This window comes from Falco naumanni, chromosome 20 (assembly GCF_017639655.2).
Source record: "Falco naumanni isolate bFalNau1 chromosome 20, bFalNau1.pat, whole genome shotgun sequence".
NCBI lineage: Eukaryota > Metazoa > Chordata > Aves > Falconiformes > Falconidae > Falco > Falco naumanni.
Window position 1 is genome coordinate 1,434,995 of NC_054073.1, and position 16,937 is coordinate 1,451,931.

The 16,937-nt window shown below is 55.2% G+C and overlaps 1 protein-coding gene across 3 annotated transcripts in view; it reads left to right on the top strand.

Annotated features, from left to right (window-relative positions):
* OTUD7B (OTU deubiquitinase 7B) overlaps nt 1-16,937 on the top strand; it is a 33,549-nt gene that overhangs the window by 12,956 nt on the left and 3,656 nt on the right. For 2 of the 3 annotated variants that reach the window (XM_040618509.1, XM_040618510.1), the window contains exons 2-11: nt 204-351; nt 4,802-4,972; nt 5,168-5,383; nt 10,202-10,303; nt 11,090-11,217; nt 12,713-12,825; nt 13,524-13,651; nt 14,297-14,446; nt 15,550-15,664; nt 16,459-16,543. In XM_040618509.1, coding sequence (XP_040474443.1) covers nt 279-351; nt 4,802-4,972; nt 5,168-5,383; nt 10,202-10,303; nt 11,090-11,217; nt 12,713-12,825; nt 13,524-13,651; nt 14,297-14,446; nt 15,550-15,664; nt 16,459-16,543 — 1,281 coding nt within the window. In that variant the 5' untranslated portion in view covers nt 204-278. Of the gene's footprint in view, nt 1-203; nt 352-2,546; nt 2,628-4,801; nt 4,973-5,167; nt 5,384-10,201; nt 10,304-11,089; nt 11,218-12,712; nt 12,826-13,523; nt 13,652-14,296; nt 14,447-15,549; nt 15,665-16,458; nt 16,544-16,937 lie in introns of those variants that run through there. The other variant, XM_040618511.1, reaches the window with a different exon arrangement.

The following is a 16,937-nucleotide window of genomic DNA, read 5'->3' on the forward strand; positions in this document are numbered from 1 at the left end:
AAAGCCGCAAAATCCCTATTTTATTTTATTTTTCTCCCAACTATTAATGCACTCAACAGCAGTCCCAAAGCACCGTTAATTGGGGGGAGGGGGCGGTTTATTCTCCCCCCTTGGCACCTGCCATGGGATGGTTCCCAGCCAGCTCGGCCGGGTTAATTATTTTATACGCTGTAACGCGAGCCCTGCGCGTTCTCGGTCCGCAGGTCGATGCCGCGGTGCTGATCCGGCGCCGCCGACCCCAGCTGCCCGGCGGGATCCATGAGCGCACCACCTCGGCTATGGACATCGTCCTGTCGGATTTTGTTCGCTCAACGGGGGCAGAGCCGGGACTGGCCAGAGACCTCCTGGAAGGTAAATCAAACTGGGAATAAAAAAAAAAGGGAAAGTGCCTGATGGGGAAGCCGGGGGGGGAGGGGGGAAAGTTAAGGACCCCTGGTGCCGGTGATATGAAAATCGTGCCCTCGGCGGCGCGGCTGGTGAAATTCTGCCCGGGTTTCTCGTTACACCTCTGTTGGGGAATGAATTTCAAATGTTCAGCTGGAGGAACCCATCGACCAGGAGCGTGGTCCCCACCCTTCGCACGCTGTTCACCACAAGCAGCAAAACTTCAGGCTTTTGTTTTATTTTTGTTTTTTTTTCCTTTATAGCAGCGATGCCTTCGGAAGGGTTGACAGAATAGCGCTAGGTGAGGGCTGCCCGCGTTTCAAAAGCAGTGGAGGGGTAATTACCGAGGCAAAAACGTGCTTTTACTGGTACATCTCGTTCTGCTTGCGACGGCGGTTTGATTATGCCGATATAAATTGCTATTTTGCCGATGCCGGTGACCTCTCCCGGCGGAGCATCCCCTTTACACCCAGCGCTCGAGCTGCCTACCCAGCAGGACCGGTCGGTTTGAGGTGGTGATGGAGAGCGTGGAGACGCTCGGGGAGTTGAACACAACCGTCATCTGCTTTAAACTTTAAAAAGTTTTGTTTTTTAAACGGGGAAGCCAGCCCCGGAGAGCCTGGGCACGCTGCCCTGGCAGCTTCCTCCAAAACCCCATCAGGTGGGGAAGTCGTTCCTTTAGCTGCAGGGCTGCAGGTGATTTTTTATTAATAATATTTTTCACTCTACTTACAACCACGGGAAGGGTAGAGGAGAAAAGATAACCAGGGCTTAATTTTGAGGCTGTAAACTCGCTCGGGAGCGTTGCCTTCGGGTGCGTGTTGACAAAAGGACGGTGAGTAAATAGCGGCGTGTGTCGTAACGCTGGAGGACAAAAGCCTTGCGTGAGAAGCAGGGCTGTTTGTACACAATTAACCAACGGGCAATTAGAATGCAAGACCACACTTGCCTGTTTCTCCTTTTTCTTGGACAATACGGCTCGTTTCTGTTGTCGCTTGGACCCGGGACCAGCTGATGCTCCTACAGCATCCGTGCCGGCTCCCTGCCTGCTGCTCTAGCACTAACAAATTCAACGCCCTGAAACTGTTGCTAGAATTTGTGTCTTTGGGCAGTTTGCTCCACCTGCTCGGCTCTAGCTCTCCTCCCCTGGCTCGGCGCTCACCGCAGCGATTCGTGGCTTTTTCCTCTTCAAAACTCCCATTGGCTTTAGCAGTTTCGGGGCTTCGCCCGTGAATTTTCCCAGCTGAGCATCATCTCAGCGGGCTGGCACGCCGTGGGGGTTGTGGGGTGTTTAGGGTCTGGCTTCAGGTTGGTTTGTTCCGTGGCAGGATTTCAGATATTTTCTTTCGGAAGAAATATTTAGCCTTGCCGTAGGAAAGGTGAAAGTGGATGCTCCTTCGAGCTCTCCGGCTCCCGCTCGGCACCTGGGTCGATTTAGTTGGACAGCAGCGGGTTGAGCTCATTTTTATGACATGCTGCTATTTCTCCTGCAGCCTTTGGTGGAGCTGGCAGCTCCAGGGGTGGAAACGAGGGAAAACAGAGAGATTTGCCCTTTTTTTGGGGGGTGGGTATTAGTGAAAGCAGTCGGATGAAGTAGGTGTATTAAGTGAGTTGTTCAGATGTGAGGTCTGAGGGCAACAGGAGCAACTTACATCGTGTTTTCTGCCTGGGCGTTGAGTTTTGTGCACGCGTTGAGTGAAGTTGGGGTCTGGTGGTGACAGGAGGTCAGAGTGACGGGCTTCCCGATGGACTTCCTGATGGACTTCCCAATGGACTTTCCCGATGGACTTCCCGATGGGCTTCCCGATGGTCCTCCTGATGGGCTTCCTGATGGGCTTCCCGATGGTCCTCCTGATGGGCTTCCCGATGGGCTTCCCAATGGTCCTCCTGATGGGCTTCCCAATGGTCCTCCCGATGGACTTCCCGATGGACTTCCTGATGGGCTTCCCGATGGGCTTCCTGATGGTCCTCCTGATGAGCTTCCCGATGGTCCTCCTGATGGACTTCCTGATGGTCCTCCTGAGGAGCTTCCCGATGGTCCTCCTAGTGGGCTTCCCGATGGTCCTCCTGATGGGCTTCCCGATAGTCCTCCTGGTGGGCTTCCAGATGGACTTCCTGATGGTCCTCCTGATGGGCTTCCCGGTGCTCCAGCACTGATGGAGACCCATCGCCGTGGCAGCATGGAGAGGCACAGAGAGCTGAGGAGCTGGGGGAGAGGAGCACGTGGTCATCAGCGAAATTATGTAGGTTCTGCTGATTGCCATCACGCGGCGATGGGGCAGCGAGGGCTGTAGTGCTGCGTGGGAGACGGGCTCCGGGTCTCTCCGCGCTGTGTCCCCAGGGGACACCGGGTTTCTGCCGGAGGAGGGAACCTCCCTGTTACCATCCCAGCACCCGCCAAACCTGCTCGGTGCCAGGGCTCTTCCCGAAGGATCTTCCCAAAGGATCTCCCCACCTCTCCCTCCGCAGGGAACCACCATGGTGCCGAGTCCACCCAGCGCGCCCTTCCCGACACCGTGGTCGTTGGGATTTACGAGCCCAGCAGCTGCCAGAGTTTCATGTAGAGTTTCCGAACTTCAGGATTATTTTTTATTTTTATTTTTTTCAATTTTTGAATCAGCTGCTGGGGAAGGTCCTTGGGAAATGCAGCTGTGATGGGTCGGTGCCGCTGGAGCATCCTCCCATCGCCAATGCGGTCAAGCAAATAGTGATGCAGCAGCAAATTTAATTTTAATCTGATGGGTCATTCTCATTCCTTGATACTGATTCATTACTTTATTTAAAAAAAAAAAGGGGGGGAGGGGGAATAAATCCCTTTGACTCAGAAGGTACAGCTTAAAATAACTTTCCGTTTGGAGTCAGTTGTTAAATGCTGCAAATTACATCTCTCAAAAGAATTTAAATACTTGAGAAGCGTATTTCCTTTAGGGAATTAAACGTAATGACTTCTTTTATTGTCCGTGAGCTATCACGTAAACCCATTGGTGGTTTATATATCTTCCCTGTCGTGGCGTTGCTGTATGTAAAGTTGGCTTGCTTTCTACAGCGTTTGCTAATTTAAGAGTCTAGATTAACAACGTTCATTGAAAAAAAAAAAAAAATCACAATTATCCTAGATGTAAGCCATATGGTAGAGTTGTTTGTTTGGGGTTTTTTTTTTTTTTGCAACGTACACTTGTCTTTGCGAGACAGCGGCTTCGAAAAGGTCAATTTATTGTGCAGAAAGCTTTCAGTTTATTAATATATGTTATGGTTTTGCCACTTGCTGCGTAATATTAAGAGGGGATGGAACTGCATTAAGGATTCGCTTAACTCCACGAAGTTCAAGCTGTTTTGCTGAATAATTTATCTGGCCAGCAGTGACCCGAGCCAGATGAAAACTCTCCTAGATGCCACCTGCCCGGCTGGCACCTTGCTGGCTTCTAGATTTTAGGTGTCAGCTGAAAAAGGATTGGGTGGCCGCCTCTGAAACTGTGCGGGGAGATGTAAAAAAAAAAGGGGTTTTACAAACCAGCAGCTTTTGAAATCGGGCGTTGCGGCGCGTGTTTTCACTGCAGCATCCCGCTGTGCTGATGGGGTAAAGGGGCGCCGGGGGCTGCACGTGGTGCCGGCAGGGGGATCAGCGTCCTGGTGGTTGGAGGGTTATAAAAAAAAAAAAAAAAAAAAAAAGGGCCGGGGGTTTAGCTCGATGCTGGTGGATGTGACACAGCCTCATTCCATTTCCCCTTGCTCAGGGCGGTGTGTCCCCATCCCGGCACGGGGACCCTGCCCTTCGTTTTACAGCCGGGAACCTTGTTCTGGCACAGTGCCATCTCACACCGGAGAGAAGGGCGAGGTTTGGTGTGGTGGGTCCCTGGCAGTGGGTGCCCCGTCCCGGTGGGTGCCCTGTCCCGGTGGGTGCCCCGTCCCGGTGGGTGCCCCGTCCCTGGGGACACTCCAGTTCAAGCGGGACGGGGCTCTGAGCACCCGCTGTAGCGGGAGGTGTCCCAGCCCAGGGCAGGGGTGGCACTGGGGGGTCTTTACGGCCCCCTCCCACCCAAACCACCCAGTGAGGCGGTTTTTGCTGGGGTTTGGGGTTTTTTTGGCGGTGAGGTCTTTGGGTCTTGTGATGTCCAAGGGCAGCCGCTCGCTCTGGGCTCTGCCCCTGCCTTTGCAGATGTGACGTGTGAGCTGCCCCTGCAGCAGAGCCAACGCTCTCTGGGCACTTGGGGTTCCTGGACTCTTCCAGAAATGCAAATCCTGGACAGAAATAGAGTGCCCGGCTGAAGGAGCGGTGCTGCTCCCTGCGTCCCCCCGTGTTCCTGCCGGGCAGCCTTCCCGCTCCGTGGTAACCCCCCTGTGATGAGTTTCTAGCACGGAGGAACCCTCTCTATTTCTTTCCGCTGTCAGTGACCACTGTCGCTACCTTCCCGTCCAGGCAAGAACTGGGATCTGAGCGCAGCCCTGAGTGACTTCGAGCAGCTGAGGCAGGTGCACGCCGGCAACCTCCCCCATTCCTTCAACGAGGGACGCGGCTACAGACCCCCCGAAAAAGAAGCGGCTCGTCCCGGGCGCCCGCCGCTCCAGCGGCAGGATGATATTGTGCAAGGTCAGTGTCACCAAAATGATACGGATCAATTAAATCTTCCTTCTGGTGCCTGAAATATTTATATGCTGGGGCAACCCAGCCACCGGCAACCAGAAAAACACTAGCGGAAGGCAGCGGTTTGGGAATGGCTCCGGTGAGGTTTGCTGCTCCTGCGCTGTTCAGGTGTTTGGTTTTTTTTTTATCTTTTCCTCCCAGAAAAGCGCCTGTCTCGAGGCATCTCCCACGCCAGCTCAACCATCGTCTCCCTGGCCCGCTCCCACGTCTCCAGCAACGGCAGCAGCGAACATCTGCTGGAGATGCCCATTTGCACCTTCCAGCTGCCCGACCTCACCGTCTACACCGAGGATTTCCGCAGCTTCATCGAGCGAGACCTCATCGAGCAGTCCATGCTGGTGGCACTGGAGCAGGCTGGTGAGCCATATATTTATTTATTTGTTTATTTTAATGCTAATACGGCGCGGCGGGAGCGGTTTCCGACAGGAGCGAGCCCAAGGCCACGGAGAAGCGAGTGCGCGGCGGGGCTATGTTATCAGATAGGTATTATCGCATCCCTTTTTATATGGTATTATCGCATCCCTTTTCATACGCTATTATCGCATCCCTTTTTTTTGTGGTATTAGCACATCCCATTTTTATACGCCATGGTGCAAGAGTAAGTCCGCTGCGCTGCGCCTGCGGACGCTGACCGTACGTAAATCGTGGATGGTTTATTGCTCGTGCAGCTGAATGCAGCTCTAAAAAAAAAAATAAAAATTGCATTATATTGCCCTCCTGGAACTTGTGAGCCTTCTGGAGAGAAGGAGGGTGCGAGAAATTCCTGCGTGACACGAGGAGTAGCTCATCACCGCTGACAAATACTAGGAGCGATTACCAACACCGCAGGTTGATGATGCGTTTTGTACGCTGCTTCGGCACGGGACTCGTCTGCCTGGAGAGGAGCGGCCTCAGGAGCGCAGAGGGGCTGCGTTCTAACCTGCTTTTTCCCCCCCTGAGTAGTTGCTGGGTGAGCTGACATCACGATTTTGCCGGTGGATGAATGGGAACTCCGCGCTGGCGGAGAAAACCCAACACGCACCTTACCAGGAGTACATTGGATGGGGAGCAGGAGGACACCCGGTAAAATCTCCGGCATCTTGACACCCCTCCTTTGTTTCTGTCGCCAGGGCACATCCCTAGAAAACTCCTCCTTCAGGGATGACACATGCTCTTAGCGTCAAATTTTAGCCCGCTCCTGCTCAAGCGTTCCTGTCATAAATATTCTCGTGGTTTGGAAATGGCCACTCGAGCCAAGCGATCTGGTTACAGCAGCGTTGCTGTTTGCCGAGGGTGAAGCTGCCGTGTCTCGTGCAAATAAAACACCCCGATCTATGCCCGGGGGGGGGGGGGGGCTGGGCAGGTCCCGTGTTTCGGTACAAACTGGGGGTGAGGGAGCTGGGGCTGGCTGTGCTTTGCCATCCGTGTGCCGGGGCTGCTTCCTGGCGTGCTGAGACGACATGAAGTAATTGATTTTTTTTTTTTTTTTTAAGAAAATGCCTTTTGAAGACTGGCGTGTTTATCTGCATTATGTATGTGGGTTGTAGGTGGGTGTTTATCTTTAGGAAGGGGCCGGACCGCCTGTATAAAGCGCTTTCGAGCTTAATCCAGGTAGGGCTTTGAGCATGGTGCCGTGCTCTACGGTGACTCCCGTTATTAATTTACTACGTGCTGTCCTTAGGGGATTAATAATTTACTACGTGCTGTCCTTAGGGGATTAAGCAAATATTTTATAGACTAATAAATGTACAGGTAGTCTTCTCCCTCTATCCAGAGATCCCTTTACGCCCCTGCGGTGGAGTAAGCACGCTTTAAAGTGGCTGTAGATGGTCATGACGTCTTTTAACATGCTCAGAGTTGTAGCAAAAGGTCTTCACTGAGCTGGAAATTTGGCCTTTTACGCCACGGTAGCGTTGTTTGTCACCAACCTAAAGGGCCCGAGCCTTGCCCTCTGTTTTGAAGGTGCGGAGTGGTTTAGCGCGTGGAGGAGCAGGCAGCGGTGCCTTGCCCGAGGCTATTGGAAAAATAAAAAAATCAGGAAGAGCCGAAGGAAACCCCTGGGTTCGATGGCTTCACCTTGGCTGGAGGTCAGGCTGCTCCTCGGGGTCAGGGACGCGGTGCCAGGCACGGCTCCAGCACCCCCCCAGCGTCCTGGGCAGAAACCTCCTGCGTCAGACTCATATTTAATGACGGTCTCTAGGTGGACGGCTCAAATCTGCTGAGTCAGGGGAGCGGCGTGCCGGCTTCGCTGCGGGGACGGCACCGCGGGTTCCTCGTTCTTGGGGTGTAAATGTCCCGCGTCTCGGAGCGGGCGATCAAAGCACTGGGTGCCTCGGGAATGCATCAGCCCGGTCTGGAGAAGCTTTTTGACCTGGGTTGAGCCCGTGCGTGAGCAGAGGCGCGTGTGTACACGTACCCCGCTCTGCCTTCCCAACCTGCACATATTTTCAGCCCTAAGTCATCGGCCGCGCCGGTTCCCTCCGCGGGAGGGACGAGCTCACGTCTGGCTCCGCTCGCTGCCAGAGGCGGGCGAAGGCTTCTCCAAAGGACCGCTGCCCGTGCGCAGGGCTGCCGCTGCGCTGCCGGCGGCCTCTCCGCTGGCGTCCTCGGCGGCGAGACGCGCGCTGCCGGTGGTCGCAGCCACGGCGGGGCTGCTTGGAAGCCTGCGATTCCCGTCCTTCCCAAAACACGGGGCCAAGCAGCTGCCCGTGTGTAAAGACACTAAAGAAGCTCTTGTTGCTGCCAGATCCCAAAACAGAAATATTTTCTGCACGTGTTTCCGACAAAGAGATGGGCTCTGGATGAAGTAAGGAGGCTACAGATGAATTATTTCGTTTTAGACAGATGCAATGAGCCTGCTCCAGCACAGGTGCCGCTTTTTCTAGCCGCGCTCCTTTTTTGGGGGTCTCTTTTTGTAGCCCGCTTGCAGGTGGCAGGCATGCTCCCCCTCCCCCGGCGGTGATTCTGGAGGGGAAGGACCCCCTCGGTCCACAGGCACGGCACAGGGGTGGCGGTGGTGGATCTGTCACATCATCCTGGGGAGCGGGAGGCCAGGTCATCCCTGGGAACGCTGCCTTCGTCACGCGAGGAGGATGACGGCAGCGTTGCGGCGCTGGGTTCCCTGCTAGCCTTAGGAGAGCCACGGGGGCTTCCCATGAGTCAGTCCTCACCTCCAGGCCGGCAGGAGCGCTGGCTTTGTGCCTTCCCAGCGCCGTGACCTATTTAGGTGGTTTCTGGTAGAAGAAACGACGGTGTTTTCCCAAACGTGCACGTTTTGCGTGCAGGTTCCTGAGCTCGAATGGATGTTTGGTAGCAAAACCAGCCGTGGAACAGAACGGGACCCCGTAAGGGCGTGGTGCTGGGTGCAGGGAAGCCTCTTGCTGGCGGCGGGCTCCTTCAGACGCACAGGAGAGACGATGGCAGGAGGGTCCCTCGCGCTCTTCCGTCCCGTTATCCTTCTCGTAGTGCATTCAGGGCTGACCCCTGACAACCTCATGCAGAGAAATGTGTTGTTTTAAATACTTCCATGGGGCCTCTTGGCCTTTCCACCGCCTTGAGAGGAGCCAAACATTTGGAGGCGGCTTTGGGGAGTGCGGTTTCTTTCGAGAGGATTTCTCTTGCGTAACTGGAAAGCTGTACAAATCGCGGGGGGGCGGCGCACACGGTGCAGCATGGACCGCGCGCCGCTGACTGAAATGCCTCCCCAGGTGCGTCCCCTGCGGCTCGGACCCGGCTCAGCTCAGCAGAAGGTGGCACAACCAGGGATGCAGACACCCCCGACCCACCCCCCACGTGGAAAAGGGCAGGGAATTCTCCGGGAGCGACGTGAAAGGGGTGAAGCGGCGGCGGCGCGGCGCCGCCGTTGGTGGGACGCTGGTTTGCTGCCCCGTTTGCTCCTCTGGCCCCGCGCCACGTGGCGCAGGCTCGCGGCTTCGCCGTGCCAGGAGCTGTGTCGAGGGAAAATAGCCGGCTTTTCCGAGCGGAGCTATTGTCCCGGGGCTGCGTCCTCAACGCTTTTCAACTCCAACGGGTTCCTTTCCCGATGCCGAGAAAAGACATTACCCCGGTGCCTGGCGTTGCAGTCAGCTCTGCTTTTTTTTATTTTTTTCCTGTGTTTATCGGTGTTTAAACCTCAGGTTTCCGTATTTAGCTCTTCCACAGCTGCTGTCGCTGAGGTTGTGCAAACAATTTCAAGAAATCCTGTGGTTGAGCAGGGACCATGCTGGGATTTGTTGGAAACGCTGGGGAAAAGGGCCGGGTTTCTGCAAGAGCAACTGAAATGCAACGCGTCGGAAGCCTGGACGGCACCGACCAGCCAACGCAGCTGCCTGTTGCACAGGATCTGCAGCAGAAAAGCTACTGGAAAAAAAGAAAATCATGAGCCAAAACTCATCAACACTGGGTTTTTTGAGGGCACGGGCTGGGCTGTGAGTTCAAAGTCCAAATTCAGCCCGACTTTGTCTCCTTGATAAATGTTTAACCTCCGGTCATGCTGTGCTGGACCGCAGCCTGCGTGTTAATTTTTTTCCCAGCTTCTATTTTTAGATGCTCTTCGCTCGAATGACGGCGAGGGCCTTATATTACCAAAAAGCTGCCGGTTTTACAGGGCGTAAAGCACCGTCGGTTTGTGTTTGCGTTGCTAAAGCTGCCAGGATCGGCCAAAATCCCCGAGAGTTGTACCTCGGGAGAAGGGGCCGTGGTGGGGTGGTTTAAATAGGAGCGATTCGGTTACAAGAAGAAACAAAAAGCCGTTATGAACTCGGGCACTGTTGGTGCTGAGCACTTGAAAAGTGTTTTCTGCCTGGTGATGGGGTTTGGGGTTTTTTTTGAAATAATAACAATTTATTTTGAAATAAGTAGGGAGCAGGACGCGGGGCTTGGGTTCAAGTCCTGGCTGGACTGGCTCCTGTTTCTAATTAATTCTAATTTACGTGACCTTGAGTTCAGCCCAGCGGTTTCCTCACCTCCCCACAAGGTTTTGCAGCTCCGCTCTCCCCTTTTCGGTGCTTTATCGCCGTCGTGGCTCCATCCTCCCTCCAGCCAGGCGGCGGGTACCGAGCGGCTCCTCTCGCCGGGCGCTCCCCGGGAGGTGGGAAGCGGATTTCCATCCTCAGCGGCGTTTTCGGAGGGGGCGAACGCCCCGGGCCCACGTGGTGTCCCGGGCCCCGTTCTCACGCTCTCCAACATTTCCCGCAGGTCGGCTGAACTGGTGGGCGAACGTGGATCCCAGTTGCCAGCGGCTGCTTCCACTGGCCACCACCGGCGACGGGAACTGCCTGCTCCACGCCGCCTCCCTGGGTAAGAGCCGGGCTGGGGTCAGGGCGAAACGAGGGCGCTGCGGGGTGGAGGTGGCTCTGCGGAGAGGAGAGCCCAGGACCACCCTGGGGGGAGCAGGATGCATCCATTCCCGTGGGAAACCGGGATGCTGCCGCTCATCCTGGCCACGGCAGCAGTAGGTGCGAGCGGTCAGGCTCTGTGGGAGAGGAACGGGTGGAAGGGAACAGGCTGCCAGTAGCTTGTGTCCTTCTAAAATCCCTCTCCCCATCCGTTTGGCAAGTTTCCCTGTATTTCTGACGGGAACGTGAAATAACGGAGCCGCCCCTTCCCTCCTCTCGCACATTGGAGCCCCCAGAGCCCGGGTTTCTCTCCGGCTACTTCATCCTGTCAAGTGTGACTGTACTAAATTTTTGGAGGTTTCCAGGCTTCTAAATCAGTGGGGTCGGGTGTTTCCTTCGTGTTTGTTATTCCAGACCACGGTCTCGTTTTGCCCAGCCTTGCTTTCCCCTCAGACGGTGGTGTAAGGGAGCCCGGGATGTCGGGAACAAATATTTTATTGCATCCGTGAGATGCCGTAGAGTCGAAAGCAGAGTGGGGGGCGGCATCTCTGCTTGGCTGCCTGAGCGCGCTGGAAAATGCAGGCTTTGAACCAGGAGATGGAGAAATTTGTATTTCTCTGCCTCAGTTTCCCCGTTTTCCCGCTTCCCCCGGTACGTGGCGGGTCGCCGGACCTCGGCGGATGGATGGGGCGATGCCGACGCCGGCTGCGGCTCATCCTCCACCGCTGTCCCTCTCTCCCCCGCGCAGGTATGTGGGGTTTCCACGACCGAGATCTCATGCTTCGCAAATCCCTTTACACCCTGATGGATAAAGGCGTGGAGAGGGAAGCCCTGAAGCGGCGGTGGCGCTGGCAGCAGACACAGCAGAACAAGGAGGTAGGAGCTGGACCAGACACAGAGCGGGGCGGTCGTGATAAAATATCCCGTGGGGCTGGGAGGTGCTTCCTGTCACGATAAATTAGAATTTCGGGCACCCCCCTTGGCTTGCGATGCTTGGCCGCGCCACAGTGAGACATGTGCTCCAATCTCAGCTGTGGCAAAATTCCCTTTTTGACAATGTAGGAAAATTATTAGAACCACGTGATGTCCGGGATCGATGGAAAATATCGACGGGATGCGATGGCCGTGCTGGCTGTTGAGCGATGCTGCAGCATCGGTCGCTCCAGCAGGAAAGGTGCATCGCAGCGGAGCAAAATCCTCCACCAAAAAAACAAAAACAAAAACAAAACAAATAAAAAAGGAGGAAATTCAGGAACTTGTCACATCGAGGTGCTTTTGGAAATGGGGTGAACGTTTGTTTCCACCTGATGCTGAAGGATGGTGTTTACTCTCCAGCTTCCTTTTTATTTTTGGAAGGGCACAAAAAAAAATATCGGCATTTCCCGGGTTGAAGCAGAGTCGTTAATAAATACTCAGCGATTTTAGTGCCGTTAAAAGCAGCTTTTATGCAGCTCTTTCAACTGCCGGCTCCAGAATTAGGAGCACCGTGACCCGCAGATTTTTAAAGGACTGGAAAATCCCGGAGGGGTGGGATGTGGTGGGGTCGTGGTTGTGGTCCTCAGCGCGGGCGGTAGGTGCGGGCTGCGCAGTGTTCTCGCCGCTTCGCTGCGTGAGCTTTAGAGCAGTGATGACAGGATTCAGCTGGCGGCGTCAGCGGGAGCGGAGCAATCGAATTAATACCTAGAACAAAGCGGAGAGCCGAGCGTCGGGCGCTTCTGCTGTGCGGCTGGAGCGGCCGTCTGGGCAGCCTTGAGGACTCGGGGTGTTGCATCCAGATGCTGGAGCTGCCGTTGGGGGGAAAAAGATCCTTTTGAATGGATTCATTTCATTCAATTTATTTGGGGGAAATTCCACCGGGAAAGGAGGAGGAAGGGACGTTTTGCAACCGTAACGTGAGGGCTCACGAGTAAACCGTGGCTTCGCCGTGGTTTGAGATACCGAATCAACCCTCAAATTGAGTATTTATGGACGCTCTGGTGTCGTCTGTCGCTTTTTGAAGGGAAATAAATTCTGTATTTTAGCTAATCCAATTATCCATCCCGCTGCTTGTTGCCAATAGGTCGTGTCCTCATTAATACGGGAAGGATTTAGTGGAAGGGGAAAGGTTTCCTCGCATTCCGTGGGTTGCAGTGTTGCCTTCCACCCCGCAGAAAGGCAAATTTCCATTTAGGCAAATTATCTTCCCGGCTGGCTGGGGAACGCGGATTTGGAAACGTGCGCTTTTTTGCATAACAAATTGATGATTTTTGCATAAATCCTTAGAGAAAAATTGTGGCTGCCTGTATAAAACCGCGCGGCGGAGATTGGAAAATATTTACTTGGATGATTTAGGGTTGTTTTGGGCTTTTTTTTTCCATTTTTTTTTTCCCAGTCTGGTCTCGTCTACACGGAAGAGGAGTGGCAGAAGGAGTGGAACGAGCTGATCAAGCTGGCATCCAGCGAGCCTCGCGTGCACTACGGCACCAACGGCGGCGGCTGCGGGGGGTACGTGGAGGGGACCGCGCTGAAAAGTAACACGTGGGGATACAAAACAGAGCCAAGACATTGCTGGGAGCATTCCCAGTGAGGGGGCTGGGGGCTGCTGCTTTGCTCCTGTCCAGGGGGGGTTGCAGGGGAAGGGTGAGGGATGCTGAGAGCGAGATGCCCGTGGAGCATCGCGGGAAGCGGCAGCGATAGAGGGGATAGAAACCTAATCCTGGCGCCCGGCGCGGCACCCTGGTAGCTCCGACGTGGGAGGGAGGAAAGCTGAGGGTGTCGGCCCTGCTCGCGCCGTATTTCAGGGGTTTGATCGCCGCAGCCGCCCCGGACAAATACCACGTGCGAAAATATTGGAAAATACTTGGATTTACACATCCGGGGCTCTTTAGGTAGGAGCCTCCAGGAGTGCCGCGCAGTATTCCCTGGGTACAGGTCCGTGCTGTGGCATAGGACATTTTTTCAGATTTCTATCTAAAATCTCCAAATTAGACGTAGTTTGATTGGTAATCAAACGTAACGCTGTTCCTATAATCCGCCTCTGCGCGGCTGCCTACAAAAACCTCATTTTGTGCTTTTTTTAAAAGCAACGGTTCAATGTTCCCAAGGGTTGAAAAAATTAATTTCTTGTTTCCCAACAGTGTTGAAAAAATTAATTTCTTGTTTCCCAACAGTGTTGAAAAAATTAATTTCTTGTTTCCCAACAGCGTTGAAAGCTCGGAGGAGCCGGTGTACGAGAGCCTGGAGGAGTTCCACGTCTTTGTCCTCGCCCACGTGCTGAAGCGACCCATCGTGGTGGTGGCGGACACGATGCTGCGGGACTCGGGGGGAGAAGGCAAGAGCCGCCCGCGCGGTTTCCCGGTCCCGGGGGGTGGTGCAGGCTCCCACCCCACATTTCACGGGGTCTTTTTGCTCGGTGGAGCCGGATTTTGAATGAGGGGCAGAGCGTGGGGCGGGGGGGGGCTGCGGGTGACCCCCATGGAGGGCTCAGCACCCCAGCCTGACCTCGTGCTCTTCCGAAAAGCATCTGCCCAACACTCGGGGCTTTTCCCGACCTTTTTTGCCCCCACACGTGCGTGTAGAGAGGGGAAATTCCATCCCTGCCTGTCATCTGTTCCATGAACCGACCTAATTTCCCATCAAAATATTTGATTCCGTTACCGTCGTTCTGCGTGCGCGAAATTTGAAGTTGCCTTGCGGAAGAGCGAAGAAGGGTGGTTTGGTTTTTTTGATAGAAAACAGTTTTTATTTTTGTAGAAACTATAGAAAATAGTTTCATTTTGCAGCTGCCTTCTTCCTGGTGGAAAATAGATGTCTCTTTTGGGTTGTGGTTTCTTTTTTTAGCCTCCCTTGAGCCGGCAGGTAATTGCAGGGGAAAACCTTGAATGAAGCAAATGGCTCGTTCTGGAGCAGTTTCAGTATCAACAATTTGTCATTTTTTAAGCTGTTATGAAAACTAACCGCCCCGCTTCCCTTCCAGCCTTTGCCCCTATTCCCTTTGGAGGGATCTACCTTCCCCTGGAGGTACCAGCCAACAAATGCCACCGTTCTCCGCTGGTCCTGGCGTACGACCAAGCCCATTTCTCTGCCCTGGTGTCCATGGAGCAGAAGGAAACCACGAAAGATCAAGGTGGGTGATAAGGGAGGTCGGTGTCGTGTCAGCGCGATGCAGCTGGGGGGTCCTGGGGATGGGCAGGGACCCAGGCGAGGGCTGGAGCCCCTCTGCTGCGCGGCCAGGCTGGGGTGGGGGGCTCAGCCCGGAGGGGAGGGGGCTCCAGGGGGACCTTATCCCGGCGCGGGGGACGAGGGGGACGGTTTGAACTGAAAAGGGGAGATTCAGGCTGGGGGTGAAGAAGGAATTTGTTGCGCCGAGGGTGGTGGGACCCCGGCAGGGGCTGCCCGGAGAGGCGGTGGGTGCCCCGTCCCGGTGGGTGCCCCGTCCCTGGGGACACTCCAGTTCAAGTGGGACGGGGCTCTGAGCACCCGCTGTAGCGGGAGGTGTCCCAGCCCAGGGCAGGGGTGGCACTGGGGGGTCTTCAGGGTCCTTCCCCACCCAAACCACCCGGCGACGCTGTGCTGATTCCATGACCCCAACCCTTGGCAGCCGCCGCGTGTGACGTGCTTGGTGGGCAGGTTTGTCCTTCCAGGCATCACGGGTGGGCTGTCTGCCCCGTCACGGGTGGGCTGTCTGCCCCGTCACGGGTGGGCTTTGTGCCCCGTCACGGGTGGGCTTTGTGCCCTGTCACGGGTGGGCTTTGTGCCCCGTCACGGGTGGGCTGTCTGCCCCGTCACGGGTGGGCTTTGTGCCCCATCACGGGTGGGCTTTGTGCCCCGTCACGGGTGGGCTGTCTGCCCCGTCACGGGTGGGCTTTGTGCCCCATCACGGGTGGGCTTTGTGCCCCGTCACAGGTGGGGCTGTCTGCCCCGTCACGGGTGGGCTTTGTGCCCTGTCACGGGTGGGCTTTGTGCCCCGTCACAGGTGGGCTGTCTGCCCCGTCACGGGTGGGCTTTGTGCCCTGTCACGGGTGGGCTTTGTGCCCCGTCACGGGTGGGCTGTCTGCCCCGTCACGGGTGGGCTTTGTGCCCTGTCACGGGTGGGCTTTGTGCCCCGTCACGGGTGGGCTTTGTGCCCCGTCACGGGTGGGCTTTGTGCCCTGTCACGGGTGGGCTTTGTGCCCCGTCACGGGTGGGCTGTCTGCCCCGTCACGGGTGGGCTTTCTGTCCCTCCTGCAGCCGTGATCCCCCTGACGGACTCGGAGCACAAGCTGCTCCCCGTGCACTTCGCCGTGGATCCGGGGAAGGACTGGCAGTGGGGGAAGGACGACAGCGACAACGTCAAGCTGGCCAGGTCGGTTGTCCACGGACCGGCGCGGCTGTCGCGTTTACACCACGGACGGGTGGGGTTTTCCATCCCTCTGGCCCCACTCAAAGCTGACGGACCTCCCTGCAACTGGGAGGACTGGGAGGGCAGCTGGCGCTCCACCACGCTTCCTAACTCTGCCGGGGATTACGGGCAAGCCGTGCCACGGCGCGGGAGCCGCGAGTTTCCCATCACCCAGCCAAACGCAGTGACTTGTGCATCTGACTTTGGGCTCTGAAATCTAGAAAGTTCCGAGACCAAAGCATTAAAATTCAGCACGGCTTTTACCCCTGCGGTGTCTCATTTTTGAGGGGTTTGGAGCTGGTCAAAAAGACTCTGTCCCTTTGTTTTTAGTGGAACAAATGATTTTTACCCATGGAAATTTTTGAGAAAACATCTTTCTTTACTTTTCTCTGAAGTTGTTTTTGTGGGGAGGAGAATCATTTTGAAACTGGCTCGATTTAGATCTGTGACATCTGCTTTTTTGTTATTTATCTCGTGTTATCGGTAAGGTCATTCTTTGAGTTGGGTTTAATCTGTAGCAAGCTTGATTTTCGACCTTCAGGAATCTTATTTATCCATTGAGCTTTTAACCGAAAGCTTTGGAGATTGCAAAAACGTCCCCTTGGGTCTCACTGTTACAACCTGCTGTGTTCAAACATCATTTTTAACAGAAAGACAACGGGCAAATAGCTGTAAATACAGAGCGGAGAACCTGTTATTAAAATGAAACTTGAACTCACTTTTTTTGTTGTTGTTGTTATCCTGGTTTTAAATTCTAGTGTGACGTTATCGCTGGAAGCGAAGCTGCACTTGCTGCACAGCTACATGAATGTGAAATGGATCACGTTGCCTTGTGACACGCAGGTAAAGAGACGGGGGGTATCTTATTAACTCTTGAATTATTTAAACCCCCTTTCTGGAGGGCAGCCGGCGTCCCCCCGCTGTCCTGCCCTTCCCGTGGGACCGGCTGTGCCACAGGAATCGCGGCTCACGCTGCTCTGGGCAGATAACCCACTCGGGTTTTGTGGGTGCCCCTTTTTTCCTGGAGTTTTTTATCCCCATTTTCACTCCCCTTGCCCACGCGAAGCGCAGCCCCCGTGCCCCCCGTGGGGGCTGGCAGCCAGGTGATGCTGCTGCCTCCCCCGCAAACCTGGACCCCGGGTTTACAGCCACCGGGAGCTGCCTTGAGATGTACAGTTTTCCCAGGACCTTTCCTCAGCAGGAAAATTCCCATCGGCTTCCCAAATCTCCATGGGTG